This window comes from Spea bombifrons, chromosome 5 (assembly GCF_027358695.1).
Source record: "Spea bombifrons isolate aSpeBom1 chromosome 5, aSpeBom1.2.pri, whole genome shotgun sequence".
Lineage (NCBI taxonomy): Eukaryota > Metazoa > Chordata > Amphibia > Anura > Pelobatidae > Spea > Spea bombifrons.
The window spans coordinates 31509646-31526636 of NC_071091.1; the positions used below are offsets into that span (position 1 = coordinate 31509646).

General features: G+C 37.7%; 1 protein-coding gene across 1 annotated transcript in view; it reads left to right on the forward strand.

The window, feature by feature from the left end:
• ELMO1 (engulfment and cell motility 1) overlaps positions 1–16991 on the forward strand; it is a 160767-nt gene that overhangs the window by 34959 nt on the left and 108817 nt on the right. The window contains exons 5-10 of the mRNA XM_053468334.1: positions 100–150; positions 6891–7060; positions 9214–9249; positions 12276–12375; positions 14129–14280; positions 16018–16096. Coding sequence (XP_053324309.1) covers positions 100–150; positions 6891–7060; positions 9214–9249; positions 12276–12375; positions 14129–14280; positions 16018–16096 — 588 coding nt within the window. The remainder of the gene's footprint in view (positions 1–99; positions 151–6890; positions 7061–9213; positions 9250–12275; positions 12376–14128; positions 14281–16017; positions 16097–16991) is intronic.

A 16991-nucleotide genomic window follows, 5' to 3' on the forward strand; every position in this document is an offset into this window, starting at 1 on the left:
AGATCATGCATCAGATTACACATGGAAAAAAAGGCTTGCATAACCTAGATAAAAACAACTAACCAAAAGTAACATTTTCTGTGTTTTTTTCCCCTCCAGAATCGTAATGAAATAAAAAACGGGGCAATTCTGAGACTGACGGCATCACCAGTGAGTTACAGTGATATGTCTTTAGTTAGTTACATACTGTTTGGTTAAGACATTTTGAAATGTGTGCATCTGCTGTCTACATGCTTGGTATTGGAACAATTGCCAGCCTTTGCTCTAATTGAACCATTATGAAAAGAAAACGTGGGTAAATTGATAAGTAAATGGACCCGATGAGCCCAATGTCCTGGTCAGGGGTACCTATATAACCTTATACCTGACAATCCATGTTTTGCTGTCAATGAGCATGGGGCTGGAGTAATCTGTTATGAAAATATATACGTTGACTCCTTTTGAGTTGTGTTATAAAAGAACCTGGTAACTGAAGTGAAGAGGACTGGAGTAATCTGGTTCATCACCGCACAGCTGGAGACAAAAAACGTTGAGTTCCTACTCCCTAACATTTTTTAAGTCAAATAGGCATACTTTTTGTTTTATGGGGTAGTGCTTTAATGGTAGCTTTTTCGACCTTTTATGAAATATTGGTAGTTAAAACATTGTGGTACATTTATAACCAACATAACAACACCTTTCTAGAAAACGAGGGCATCACCAGTTCTAAAGAGGGACAAAAGGATTTAGGTTTGTCCCACCTAAAAAAAAAAAGACGCTTAATAACAATAAAAAGCTTCACTTTTAAAGAAATGTGACTCGTGTTGTGTGATCCTCCTACCCTAATAAAGTATACAAAGGACAGAGAACGCAACTGACGTGTGTGTGTGTGTGTGTGTGTGTGCAGCTTTTACATTGAGTGAAGGTTATGAATTCTGCGCTGGAGAGTGAGCAGGCACTTAACGCATTAAAGCAGATTGTAATAATGTGTAGATCATTTCTCCCCATGTAACAGCCCAGTAACTGTAGCTCTGTGTGGCAGTAGCGATATAGAACAAACCCTCAAGGACATCTGGTGGAATAAGAACAAGGAAGCAGCTGCATTAGTTAAGGCTCTTGACACTCCTCTTCATGTGTCTGTGTTTGATGTGTGTTACCCAAGGCAGCATGGGGAGTCGTTTTTGGCCCATTAAGTAAACTGTTATAGGAAACTCTTTTTCTTGCAAGGCTGAAAGTGTCAAACCTCCTGCTGCTTCTCCTTTTAGCCGGACTGAAAAATTAGGCAACAGGAAGCATGGAACAAAAGTCTGCGTGACAGACAGACGCCTAGTGTTACTGTCTAATGATGGATGCTGTAATAGCAGCTTAATGGATCTTTGACGCCGTAAGTCGTCGTTTTTTAAGGAACTGAAAGTCTTCAGAGTGGAAGCACTTTAAAGCTGGAAATTAAAGGGGTTTCATATCTTTCTAAGATTGGGGTGACAGGACTGAAACAGCTGAGCGTGGCTGCTGGCAAACAGTGTTTAGGGGTAGGTAGGAACTTCTCGGGGTAGGCTACCCGGAGCGCTCCCCCATCTGGCGAGTTAGTTACTGTGCATGGGGGCACGGCAAGGGTGCCTTTCATGGGAAGGAAGGTGGCTGGAGAGTGGGGTGAATGTGGCTGGAGAGTGGGGAGCATGTGAGTGGGACAGGCAACATGACCATGATGCCCAGAGGATAAAGGATGATGAGAGAAGAAGGTATCTGTGATGCTCTCTGTTTTATTTGAAAGATGGCAAGTGAGCTGACCTACCTTGGGGTATTTGGAAAATAGCAATGCACAAATGGGGTGTGTGTGTGTTTGTATATATATTATGCCGCCCTTAGTCACAATGAGAAGGCTGAGGTTCTTATCTCACAGATGTTTAATGCACATATCAGGTTCCAACTAAGACATTTACATCAACACCGTAGAACACTTTTGCCTGCTTGTGAACTAAGAGAGGGGTTTGTATCTTGAATTTTCTTAATCAGATGGCTTATGATTCTCAGAGATAACTTTATGACTTCTGATGACAAGACCATTCAATCCTTTTATGTAAGTGATTTGTAACAATGCATTATGGGAATAAAATACATTGACAATTATGCTCATAAGCGCCATCTAGTGGACACAGAAAACTTTGTGACTGCAAACACACTCCCACCATCACAACATGTGATTCTTAAAGGAGCTGATATTATAACACATAACTTAACATGAACATTTAGAGGAAACGCATTTTGTACACATTAATCAGATACAATCACGTTACCCTTCCGTTAATCAGCTTCAAGTAATAACACTGTTTTGTGTATGGGTCTTTCTAGATACACTGGATCTTTCTGCCAGACCTTTTACACACTTTGCACAACGTTTGAGTCTCGCTAAGGCTTTCACTACCCTTTTCCAATCTGAAAATCTTTGTAGGCGATTTAACAGAGACCTTTCCTCCTTTGTCTTGGTTGCATGTACCTGTGTCATTTTGAGCTCCAGGTCTCTATCACCAATCTCTCCCACCTTGATGTCTTCTTCTTTAGGGAGTTCTTCTTGCCATAGGAAACTTGGTCCAGTGAACCAGTTTGACAATACAAGTTGTTTTGTGGTTAGTCCGCGAGAAGCATGGTCAGCTAGGTTATGTTCTGCACAAGCCTTGTTGTTTGGCAATTCTGGTGGCTCATCTTTAAAAGGTAATGGCATCTCATGGTGTCCATCTTGATTTTGTTTGATACCGTCTTTTAACGTTGCTAGAAACTGTAGATCTTGTGATATAGAGACTTCTTCATTATTACTTTCAACAAAGTCTGACTCAAAAACCTTCAGTATATCTGCTGAAGTGATGATTTCCTTTACTTTGTTCCTACACCCAAAGTAGACTTCAGACTTGATTTTGTGAACTGGGTCAACAGCTGGTAGAACTTGCTTCATAATAATCCTATGACTCACACCGATTTCATCTTCATAGCCACTGTCGGGGTTATTATATCCAATAATGCTCCAACCTAACACAGATCTCTGTGCAAATGGCTGGTCTTCGTTACCGCTGAGAACTTCTCTGGGCATTAAAGCTTGAGGACAGTTGTAGCCTATCAACAACCCTACTTCACAATCAAGTTCAGGAGACATTTCATCTGCAAGATGTTCTAGATGTGACCAATTCCTTGCGGTGTCACATGTGGGTATATGTGATCTATTGGTAGGTATGTAGTCCCTGGTATAAGTTGTTGGTAGATTGATTCTTATTTCAGACTTGATGCCTCTTACTTGTAGTCCATTCAATTTGTGGCTAGATACAACCTTTGTTTTAGACGTTATTGTAGAAATTTTGAGCTTGACTGGTTCTCTCTTAATATCAAGTATTTCAGCTGTGTCTTTTAAGATGAAGGTAGTGTCACTCTGGGTGTCTAGTAAGGCGTACACTAGGAGCTCTTTAGTTGGTTTGGCTATTGTTGAGATATATACTGGAATAACTGATGAAGTATGAGTGTTACTTCTTTCTTGAATAACTCTGTTGGATGTTACTTGCTTAGACTCTTGTATCCTCTGTAGTTCAGCTGTTCTTTCTGCAGGTCCTTGATTGATTTTTGACTGCTCTTGATCGGTTTTAACTCGTTGTTCCTGATCTTTATTCTGCCGATCTTGATGTAGGCATGTTGGGTGACGCCGTTCACATTTATCACACACACTTCTGGAGGTACAGTTTTTGGACTTATGACCGATTTTAAGGCAGCCAAAGCATAAGTTCTCTGACTGTACAAACTTCACTCTTTCTTCAACTGGTCTTTCCATAATCTTACGGCACTTTTGAAGAGTGTGGCCATGTCCCTTACAAAAGGCACACAGGACGCTAGTATTCTCCCTGGAACTTGTAGTGAATGTTTTGGCATTTGAGTTGCGAATGCGTTGAGAGTTAAAATAATCTTGATCGGTTTGCTTAGATCTTTCTTGTTCTGTGGGCTTTATCGCTTGCAGTGAGGTGATGGGGTTGCATGCAATTCTGGCTTCTTTATTAAGAAATTCAACAAAGTATTTGAAATCGGGGAATGCTTTGTGTTCATCTTGGAACTTTGTGACAGCTCTGTTCCAACGTGAACTCAACCACTCTGGTAGTTTTGCTGATATCCTTTGATTTTCAACACAGTCATTTAAAGCTTGTAAACCTTGAACAAAAGGCATGGCTGAGTCAACACTGCTCAGGAAATCTACAAATTCACGGAGATCTTTGCTGTCTTTGGTGGCAATCTTATGCCATGCTTGTATTTTGTCACGATATGACTTTCCAACTACAAACGGATTTCCAAATCTGTCATCAAGTATGTCCCAGGCAGCATAATAAGCGGTTTCTGTTCCAACCATGAAGTGTCCTTCAATAGCTCTTTTTGCCGGGCCACTTACATACTTGCGTAAAAAGAAAAGCTTTTCTTGGGTTGGTAAGTTCTTTCGGTCAATTAATGTCTGGAAAGACAACTTCCAGTCATTATACTTCAGAGGATCTCCAAAGAAAATAGCAGGTTCTGGAATTGGAATCCTATTGGCTGTAATTGCTTCAGCGAGTGCTTTCACAAGGTCATTAGAAGCATCATGAGAGGTAGTAAATATAGCTGATTGAGAAATAGGATCTTGGGTGAATTTAACCCTTTGAGGAGCATAAAGGGATTGGTTCAAAGGAGCCCTTGCTTGGGTGAGCAGGAATGGCTGAGGAAGAGAACTTGGATCGCTTGGTTGAGAAACATAACCTTCCTTTGTTTGCTGAGGAAGAGAAGCCAAAAGCTGTTCTTCATCTTCACTTTTGATACTTTCAGCATACACATGTAGCCTTGCTTGTGCTACATTGTGCCTTTTTAGTTCCTCCAGTCGTTCCACTTCTTTCTTCTTCCTTTCCAACTTAATTTTTATACTGCTGCTTTCTGAAATAAATAGAGCTCTTTTTCTTGCATTTTCAGCTTCTATTTCCCTTTCTTGAGCTTCTCTCTCAGCTGTTAACCTTGCATCCTCTGCCTCAAGTTTTCTAATTTCCTCCTCATATTGATGTTGTGTATTCATTATTTTAATTACCTCTTGCGTGGCTGCTACTTCCGCTGCTGCTTCTTGTTTCTTCTGCAGTGAAGACTGACTGGACATCTTAGAACCAGATCTTAGCTTACTGGAGGTTGTTGAGATCATGCTGGACACAGTGGTTTCAAAAACTGACTCTGAATCAGGCCAGGGTATGTCTTCCAGATCATTATTGAGAAAGCGTTGAGCCTTTTCATTTGCAGTGCTGGTGATTGCGTAGCACGTGTCATTTTTTCTCCGGATTTCAGGTTCAGGGCTAGAGATACTTCTTATGTCATCATAAATATGGTCGACCTCTGACTGAGTGGCATTAATGATGTTCACAACTTCAATAATCAATTCTGCATCATCACTATTCTTAATGGCTCTTTTCAACCCATTGATGTGATATTTCCATCTTCTATATTTCTGTTCAAAATCCTTTTTTAGATGATTTAATTTGATGTCTTGTAGAGCTTTACCTCTTTCGGTGAGTATGCGTGTACGTTGGCTTCTTCTAATGTCTAGGAGCTGTGTATTACCTGTGCTCACTTGAGGCTGTTGCATTTGTGCAGCCACTTCAGCTTGCTCATCTGTATCAGCCTGCTGTGTATTGACAATGTCTTGTGCAGTAGTATCTGCAGGGTTAACTTCACTTGCGTTTGACATGCTAAATCTGTTCAGTACTATGTAATGCAATTTTTCAAAGGTAAAGACGTTCTAGTGCAAGCAATGGTAGCAATGCAACATAACAATAAATGTCAACACACTTGAATGATATATGCAAAAATAAAAATACTCAAATGTTTAGCATTTAGTCTGTTCTAAACATACCATATGTACATTTACTTATCAATTTAGTCTTTATAGCGTCTTATAAAGCCATCCAGTGAAAGAAAAATGTCCACTGTTGTCCTTAGAATAAATATGAAATTCCAGCACAATTAAACTTCAGTAGCAGTTAACAAGTTCTTCTGCTAATTGCACTAACTTAAAGGTGCTTCCTTGTTTAGCCTTTACTTGCTCACTGGCTGCTTCAGTCATTTAACTGTGATCATTCCCAATGTTATACTTCCCTTAGCAAACATGTGGCACCTCTTGATGGCTGTCTTCTGCATGCAGCTTTATCATCTCAAGGCCTTCACTGATGCAGTGAAGTGTTCTACTATGCCGCCCTTAGTCACAATGAGAAGGCTGAGGTTCTTATCTCACAGATGTTTAATGCACATATCAGGTTCCAACTAAGACATTTACATCAACACCGTAGAACACTTTTGCCTGCTTGTGAACTAAGAGAGGGGTTTGTATCTTGAATTTTCTTAATCAGATGGCTTATGATTCTCAGAGATAACTTTATGACTTCTGATGACAAGACCATTCAATCCTTTTATGTAAGTGATTTGTAACAATGCATTATGGGAATAAAATACATTGACAATTATGCTCATAAGCGCCATCTAGTGGACACAGAAAACTTTGTGACTGCAAACACATATATATATATATGTGTGTGTGTGTGTGTGTATATATATGTTACACACACACATATATATATATACACACACATATATTATATATATATACAAACACATTCAAAAGTTTGGGGTCACTAAGAAATGCCCCATTTTTTTGTTGCAAGAAAAGCACATTTGGTCCATCAAATGACTATTGTAGATGAATAGATAAAAAAGGCTGACTTTTAATGCAATATCATCATATATATAAAGAGTCCCTTCAATTTTAATTTTAGGCTAATTGATACTTAGAAAAGCCTTTTGCGATTATGTTAGCATACGTCAAAGTAAACACATAATCAACAAATGTTGGCTGCTGTTCTGACTTCTGTTCCTGTGTCCAGGCTCACAATGCTCAACAACTACATGAGCGTATCCAGTCATCCAGCATGGACGCCAAGCTAGAAGCACTGAAGGATCTAGCGAAATTCTCAAGAGATATCACATTTGCACAGGAGTTTATAAACCTAGACGGCATCTACCTGCTCACACAGATGGTGGAGAGTGGCACAGAGTGAGTTAAATGAATTGAATCCTTTTGAGCCTTTTTGCAATTACAAATTACACTCGCACACGGTTAATATAGAATGACTCTTCACATTAGCGGATGATCAGCTACCTGCTTCCAGTAATCATTTTTCAAACAATTAATTTTGACTCATCGGCCACTCAGATTACAGAACCGTTCCATTTTTCCATTTGGATAGAATAATGTTAAAGACGAAGAGTTTTTTTTAATTTTTTTCCGACTATCTCATACCTGGGAAGTACAAATATGGTTGCGATGGATTGGGCCACACAGTTAAACCACAATTAAGTGGTATAAATAGAGCACTTTCCACTTGTGGATGGAGACCAAGTAAAGAAAAGTGAGCCTTCTATAAGAAGGACACAAGCCCAAACCCTCTAGGTGCATCCTCAAAACAATATATATTTCATGTCCTTCAGTTGTCTAGCTGTCACCAATGTTATGTACTTCAATGGTTAATAGAATAGTTTCCTTTTGATTGGAGCTTTTTTTGTGTCCAAAAGGTTTTTAATCTAAAAACTTAAATTTTTTTGCCATGTTTTTTTCTTAATCAACTGGAATCTATTGTTTGGTGTAGTGCACCATGTGAATTATTATGTACTGTTTTTCAGAATTAAGAGGGCATTCTGCAGACACTATGTTTAATCATTTTAATAAAAGATAGTAATATAACAAATATTAACTCATCTTTTTTTATGTAGAATAAATATTTAAAGGTAGATAAAAATAAACAAAAAAGTAAGTATTTATTGTCCTTTTAAAGAGACAGGCTCCCCCAGCACAAGCAGCTAAAGGAATACAACGTGTAGCTTCTTAAGGCTCAGGCGTCATCATAAAACGCAAGCCAGAACAAGAAAACACAAAAGTACCATAAACACCATGAGAGTAGTTCCGCTTTACGGCGATACAAAACTCCATCACACTTAGAAATAAAAAAAGTGCAATGCAGCCTTTTTGTTTGCAAAATGTACTATTATTGAGGAAACGCAAGTGAAAGAAATCTGATCTAAAGCCAAGTCATTTGCTACATTATACATGGAATATACACTTGAGACTGTACCTTGAGTTGTCTCCTCTTTACAGTTATGAGTCTTCTGGGGACAGTTAAAACTTTTTTTGCTTCTTTTAAGTAGTTAGAAAAATGTGCTACTTGTTAGAGCTGTTTCTAAAAAGTTTTTTTATTAATCAGAAGCAGTATCTGATAAAGCTTCTGTAATCTCATATTAAATCAGGTTATTTAGTTTGTGTTATAAGATGTAAGCATTTAAATAAAATCTTGTAGAAGAATATAACTATGTTGTAACATCTTTTAAAAAGATCCATCGCTATATTACATTATTACGTGTGCATTCAGCCACATTTAACAGTTATCACTGATCAATAACAAATGGATATTATAGAACTATATGTGGTACTATATTTTAGCTCGCTAGGGACACCTTGGCATTGTAAGGTTTTTTTGTTTTGTTTTTTTGTGTGGTGTAATATTCAGTGTTTGTTATTTCAGGTTATCATCATTTTTTTTAATCATCTCACCTGAGCCTGCCAACTCTGTATTAAATATTAGGGGCACCTACAAGCATTCACCCATATCCTACTGCGCCCCATGACCAAATAAATGCCCTACCAGCTTACTTTTTCCATCATAATGTTTTGGCTACGCGGACTATACTCGGTCATGTCATAACATGGTCCATTATGCTCGTTCATGTGCATTTTTGTTTACATGTTTATGGTATTGTTTACATAATACCATATTTTCTGTGCTACCAAAAGGTTCTTGTGTATCCTTTTTAGCACTCAATCAATTTTAGCTGGCAATTATCTCTTAAAGTGGAATCAAGTTGGGGGGTCTACAATATGTAGAGCTGCACCTTAAGAACCTTCCTTTTATTAGAAGATGGAGTAGATGTTTTGGTTTGCTTGTTTCTCTTTTTCCATCAGACGACTCCTATACCCATCTCCCAACACATTCTTTTTTCTTTTTAAGTTTGTAAATGTATACCTTTATTCATGTTTTTCCATTTTCAATGTAATCAAGATGTAACATTGTCTAGCTACTATTGTCCTACATAGGTATGCCCTTTAGCTTGGAATGTAACACATTTGCTCACGTTAAAGTTTTTTAATTTTTGCAGACGATATCAGAAATTGCAGAAGATAATGAAGCCCTGGTAAGGATCTGCATGCTAAATACAGCTCTTTGCGTGTTTACACCTAAAAATAAATACTGAAGAAATGATGCATCTTTTTACAATGCTTTGTTGCATGGCTTCTGGCGGGATGGGGTTTTTTTTTTTTTTTTTTTTTTACTTTGTTGTTTTTCAACAGCTGTCTTTTTCCCGCTACTCCCAATGCAGTCCTGCTTGCTTGCTATAGGGGTCTTACCACATAACAAGATGTTTTAAACTGTTCATGTATAACATTAAAAGTAACATATCTAATAAGGGTTTTCTGTCTATGTTAAACATAGTCCCCTGCGTTTTATGCACCCCTGTGGCACTCCGAAGGCTAAGCTCCAATACATCTGGTCCACAAGAGGCTTTTGGGTTCCTGCCATTGTAAGCTAACATGGAGGAGATGGGTTACTCCTTTATCAAATGCCACCTCTCCAAAGTACATGAGTGACGTTTGTTTTAAAGGAGTAGAAATCTTAGAACAAGAGATCATAAATCTAAAACTAGAGGCTACGATGTAATGTAAAGACATTTTTCTTTACTAAGAGGGCGGTATAGGATAAAGGCATAAATGACTTTTATGCCTTTATGCTTTATCCTGAATCTAAGATTTGAGTCCTTACATCAGGAAATATGGGCCGACTCGGTGGACAGAATGGTTCTTGTCTGCAGTTAAATTCTATGTCTGCAACAAATTTGAAGTAAATAGATCCCTAGTCCCTTATTTATTTTTTGTTTTTTTATATAACAGATCTAGTTAATTCTTGTTAGAAGCTATTGATTGTTAGCTGCAAAACTAGTGAAATGCTCAGTCCCATATTCAGTGCAGTAAACCGCCTTTTTATTTCTATATAATGTAATATGTAGTTAAACCGTACTCGGAGGACCACCTGTTGGTTGCCAGTACCACTCTTCAAAACCAAGTGAAATCTTTAAATTGAAAACATTGACCATTAACCACATTGAAATTCACCACATTTTTGTGACAACTACTATTGCGTTACCTCCTGCTCAAGATATACAAGGGAACATTCAGCGGGTAATTGATTGCTTAAACATTCTATACATAGACAAACCAAGAATGGTTGTCAAGGTAAGGTTATGTAATACATCTGATAAATCTTAGCTAGTGAATAAATACATTCACAGACATCTGGACGTTTCTCGCAAGAAAGTGCTTATTTTTTATTTTCTAAAAGTAAATATGAATTAACACTTGTTAATCTTGGGTTTGTTTAAGATCCATAACTTCTACCCCTGGTGAATTGGGGCGCTGACGGGTGGTGGCCGAGCTAGGGAGGTAGAGTGTCACTCAAACTTAAGGGGCTACTGCGCTTGCCCTTACGCGAATTGGGGTGCTGACGGCTGGTGGCCGAGCTGGGGAGGTAGAGTGGCACTGAAACTTAAGGCGCTTGCCCTTACTCATGCACAGTCGGCATTTGAGGTTGCGATTCCTAATCAGACTGTCCCGCCGAGCTCAGAGAAATAGAATGGCAACATCGGGACTGTCCCGCACAAAACATGAAGCTAGTTCAATTTATCAACTTTTTATGTGTGTATTTTATTATAGTCTTTATTATAGAATTTAATTTTTTTTAGCTCCACAGTGACACCTAGTGGCTGGAATAAAATCCATGTATTATTCACTTACTGCAGCAATTAAATTGAAAATAAAATAAAACATGGAAGGGCCCAGCTTTTTAATGTCAATTGACTTCTACAACTTAGGAGCTTATCATGTTAATAATGTAACAACTTTTAGCTCAGGTCCCCAGGTAGACACTTAAAAGATATGGGGATATTTTGCAATGTGAATTTTTTTGCAATGTAGCTTTTGGGCATTATATTATTTATTTTATGACTACTGGGAAGAAGCCTCTGTCCCTAAATTTCAATAAATCAGCTAAAGATGCTTTACCTGTTGGCAAGTGGAATTTTTGCCCAATGTGCCATGATTTTAATTGGCAAGCTTGCTGTAATATTACTGTGTTTCTCACTCAAAAACATTAAGTTGGTAAAGAATGAAGAACGTTATTCCATTAAAGATCAATCATCCCGGCCTGTGTGACCTGCTTTCTGAATGTTTTTATTGTAGCTGCATGGGATAATTTTTGTTAGCTCCCTTGACATGATTCAGTATTTTTTCTGTTCAAATTGTTAGTCTAAAGATTCTGGATTTACTTTAATCCAGTGCTGAAGAGATGTGAAACTCGTTGTTACACAATGTATTGACAGCTGTCTGGAATGCTAAGGTGCTGTAGAATATGATTGTGCTATATAAATCAATCAACTGCCTGTTCTTCAGTATTTAAACAAATATAGAAATATAAAAGTTTTACTGCTAACTCTTGTCACGTGACGCAAAAGCAGTCTGATAGAATGTTGTGATAGAAAGTAAAAACAAAAAAAAATCCTTAACCCCTTAATGACAAAGCCCGTTCATGTACGGGCTCAAAATGCATTGTTTCCAATGGGTTTAGGGACCGCCCATTGTCCTTAAGGGGTTATAACCTTACAAAAAAAAATATGTCAGATCTGCTAACGTATGCTTAACATGGTAGCGGGTGCAATTAGTATTTTAGTCTAAGTGGAACAGCCTTTAATGATTGTCCTATTGATTTACTTTTCATCTATGCTTAGGTTGTTTTTTTTTTTTATAAGATCAAGTAATTAGTAAGTGGGCGCAGCAATTTGGTTGTGTTTTCTGCTTAACTTTGGGGTTATTTGCATGTCCTTATTATACAATGATGAGTAGTCCTTTTTAAACATTGTTTAATTAGGATTTTCAATTTCTAAACGGAGCGTACCATTTCCTGTTTCCCTTTTAAGGTGTTGCTTGAAGCTTATAACATGGTGGCTTTTTACTAAAACCGCTCTCTTTCAGATTTTAGGGTGCTTGGGCTCATGGCTTTCTGCACACTTTCCAACGGCTCGCTTGCATTCTTTAATACCTGTCTGGTTTAAGCTTCTTCTGCATGTTTCTGTAGTCTGTGTTTAGCAAATTGTCAATTTTTTTTTTGCAGTTTTGGAGAAATGCTGTCCTTTACGTTGACTGCATTTGTTGAGTTGATGGATCATGGCATTGTATCATGGGACACCTTCTCTGTTCCTTTTATTAAAAAGGTAAGTGTGCCTCTTGTGGAACCAGGGCAATGTTCATTAAGAAAATAAATAATGTATGTTGGGTATTAAAGGGAAACTCCTGTCCTCAAGTGCATGCTAATTCATATGATACCGGAGGGGACCCTTTAGATGTTTGTGTTGTCTCCATGTGCAAATGCATTGGAGAATCCCCCCACATGCATTTTTCCTCGTCACTCAGCCTTTTCTGCCCGGGGGATTTGTTTGCCGGAACACATCTCCACGTGCGCCGTATACTCGCCCTATGCGCTTGTGTGACTAGCAGTCCCATTGATTTCATTAGAGAGCATTCCTGATTTGCTTCTTTAAAAAGCCAATCAGTGGCTAGAATCCTCAAACCACGGAGGAGGTCATCAGCAGCTCACTCTATCTGCGGTAGGTCTTTCGCTATGTTTTTTTTTTTTCTTTTCAATTTTGGACAATTTAATACACCTTCTTTTAGTGGAGGTGTCTGGGACAGTAAACTACCCCTTTGACATCACCCAATAAGTCATGGCCACCTTTGTATTGAATTCAGCGTAAGATATTGGAATGTTTATCACAACTGAAGTAATGTAGGACTAAACATTTCCAGGTATCCTTCATTTTCTTGAGTTATTTGCCATGTTTTTCATTGTATACTTTACTCTTTGAGAATCAGATGACTGAGAAACTCATTACAAAACCACATTCTTACCCAAGCTTGTTTGAAACGAAACATGTGCCCTCTAAATACAGAATTATTTTCTGTAAGCAATAAATGTTTGGCTAACCATCAAAGGACTGCTTCATTATCTCACAAATTCCAAAAATAATTTATTAAAATTCAGGTGATTTCTGCCAAGCAACTGCTGAATAGCTTAACTTCAGTGCAGAAGTAATTCTATACCCCCCCCCCCCGAGCTTCTGTATAACCCTTTGAGTTTTATATGGTAACACTGCAAAAGCATTTGGTTTTACAAAACATATTTGTATTGGCATTTGAAAAGCTGAAACCTATCCTGGTTACGTAATGCATACATTAAAAGAATAAAAAAAATTTCCAGAGAATGTTCTTATTTATGGTTTAAAATGAAAGCTGCTTAGGCAAAGAGTAGGCACTAGAATATAATGTGATATAATGGTAGTAGAGGGATGTAACATTGTGGATTAATTACTCTTGCACTCAAAGGGGTAAAGAGTTAAATAATTAAGGATGCTTATTAACAAACTATTTAAGTATCTCTACTTCTTGAATCGTGTTGGAACCAACTGGTTTACTGTACGGGGGATTTAAGTTGGTAAAAATGTAAAGGCTCATCTACCACAGAGCGTTAGTAATGTGGTGTTCCTTAGGGAGAGCATAGTTTAGTGAGGCAAGCCTATTTGGGGGTCTTATTGGGCTTTATTTATTAAAGCAGGAGAATACATGAGTATTACAGATTCAACAGCCAGACCCGTTATGGGTTATGGAAGGCCATCTTTGTCAAGAAGGGCTAGCGGTCATCTTATTGATTTAAAAGTGCTACAAGTTCTACATGATAAAGAAGTCCACTGGTGTTGGCTCTTCATAATGCACAGACGAGCCAGTAACTTGACACCGCAACTTTTCTGTAAACTGCTGCTTTTAGCAAACGCCACTTGGTGATTGGAGAAGTCTTGGAAAAAAAAATGTGATTTTCCCTTTCATTTTGGGACCTTAGATATTTCATTAGCATCTTATGTTTAAAAGAATATTTTTATGCATCATAATCACACAATTATTTTTTTCTAACAGATCGCCAGTTATGTGAACAAGTCTGCAATGGACATCTCCATCCTTCAGAGATCGTTGGCAATCCTTGAGTCCATGGTTCTTAATAGTCACGATTTGTATCAAAAAGTTGCACAGGAGATCACTATTGGGCAATTAATTCCACATCTTCAAGGGTATGTACAAAACATCATACCTTAAACCTGGCTGGACTATACATTTTTTTTACGATTTATAGAATATTGAAGTAGATGGTTTTTAGTCTGCACTGCAAAGACGATCAGCTGTTAATAACTGTAATCATTCTTAGAGCACTGTGGTTTACTTACAGCCTCTTTAACAATATTTTTGTTTATAGTCTGTAAAAAATCCTGCAATGGGTAAATACCCTGTGTGACAATGTGATGGCCACCTCATTTATTGATTCTTTAATGTGTTTTCAGCTATAACTTTACTCTCGCATTGTGGGATATTAATTGGTCAATAGCTTGGGGTATCCCTTCAGTTGGCATGGAGGATACTATTAAATGATAGTGCTATGTGATCAGGGAGATGGAGGTCTTGGCCTAAGGTTAGAGTGCATCAGTTCCATGCCTGACATCACGTCATTTCAGCATGGTCTCTTCAAGGTCAGCTGATGTTACCACTAACAATGCCCGTTATATGCATAAAAATGCCTGGTTTGCCGCTAGATGGGTGCTAGATGGGCGATGTATATTAGGAAACCTAAACAGAGAGTCATGAGTTGGCAAATCTTGAGTTCAATCAAAGAAACAGGATTGGAGCTATTTTGACATTAAAAAAACACTCATTGTGTTTACTGACAAAAAATAAATCCATAAAGCTGGAAAGGATTACAAAGTAATCTCAAAGAGTTTGCAGTTTATAAATGGAGACAATTTAGTACTGTGGCCCCAGAAGTGGGTGCCTAGCAAGGGCAGAATGCTCAATGAGGTAAAAAAGAACCCTAGAGTAACAGCTTAAGGCTTGAAGGAATCATTGGAACTGGTTAACTTCTCTGTTCATGAGTCTATCATATTCAAAACATTAAACAGACATGGAGTCCATGGCAGGACACCACGGTGGAAGCTGCTGATCTCCAAAAAAACAAAAACAAACATTGCTGTGCACCTGAAGTTTGATAAAAAGCACCTTGACTCTGCACAACACTACTGGGAAAATATTTTGTGGACTAAAGGTTGAATTGTTTGCGAAGAACACTCCGCACTATGTATGGCGTAAAAGGGCATATACCCACATGAAAACATCACCTCAACAGTGAAGTATGGAGGAGGGAGCTGCATTACTGCCTCGGGCCTGAACAACCTGCCATCATCAAGGGGAAAATGAATTCAAGGTATCATACAGGATGATGTCAGGAAAATTGTCCATCAGCTGAAGCTCAGTAGAAGCTGAATGATGCAGAAGGACTATGATCCTAAACGCCAAAGTAAATCTACTATAAAATGGCTTAAAACAAAAAGAAAAGAAACCCAGACCTTAACCCATTAGAGATACTGTGGAATGACCTCAAGAGAGCCGCTCACAAAAGACATCTTAAGAATATGGCTGAGCTTAAGCAGTTGTAATAAGAAGTCACCAAAAAATCTTCACATTCTCTCAAATATTTTTATAGTGTGTGTTTTGAAAGAACTTTTGAAACTTTTTTTTTATTCATGTAACAGGGACAGTACATATATATGTTTGATTTGTGGAAATTTCTGTTTTTAGAGTTTTAATATGCAAGTTTGACCTTGTAAGCACTGTGAGGTTGTTGACATGTAATCATGTTCTGTGTTACAAAATTAACTACTGTATAGTCACACATTAGTATGTGTGTATATTAAGACTTACGTACCCCTCGTGTTTTATGCAAACTAAGGTAACACTGCATTTAAATTTTTGTCACCTAGGACAGACCAGGAGATTCAGACCTACACAGTTGCTGTGATCAACGCACTTTTTCTGAAAGCCCCAGATGATAAGAGACAGGTAGGTGTTTAGGCAGTGAAACACTGATCAGAAGACGTTAGCATTTATGTCTTGTTTTAACAAAATCAGTCCTTTAACATAATAGCTGCCTCCATGAAAAATACATCTGTTTATTCTGTTTATTGTCTTGTAGTATAATACTTCTGTTATGATTGCCAGAAAATGTCTTCACGACTGCCTGCTTTCCAGCTGTTGGGAGAATCTCCTTCTCACTCTTTCTTACTTTTCAGTTTTCTTGGGGTTGAGATTTTTGTAGTTGATCCGAGGGAAGGATTGACAAGCCCACCTTGTGTGTTATCACATGACTATTTAGTAAAACTTCAACTCAGTTTTTCTATTTATACTTTTCCATTCATGTATACCAAATTCTAGTATTCTTATTATTTTATTTATAAAGTGATGGTAACGAAAGTGAAGGCAGAATGCAAGTGTATTAATATCATGAAGATGAGTGTGAAATATTAACAACAATGCATGTTACTATACGCTGGAAGAGAAGGTGAAGAGGGTCCTACTCTTGTGTGGTTGTTTTGTTCTTTTTAAAGTTATAGTTGAGAAAATTTTGCCCATATTTTTTTCTTCGTTTGGTGGGGGTGGGTAATGTTCCTAGTGATCCAAGAGATTGAAATGTAACTGATACAACCCATATATATATATATATATATATATATATATATATATATATATATATATATATATATATATATATATATATATATATATAGTGACAGCCTAAAAATTGGTTGAATATATCAAAATATAGCTGTTTTACCAGTACCATTTTTTCTAAATGTTTTATGTTCTGACAGCACCAAGTACTGATGGATTTGTGCCAGCTTAGTGCAGTAGGGTTTCCCTGTTGCTTGAAACTTTGCTGACATCATCAATTTCCATT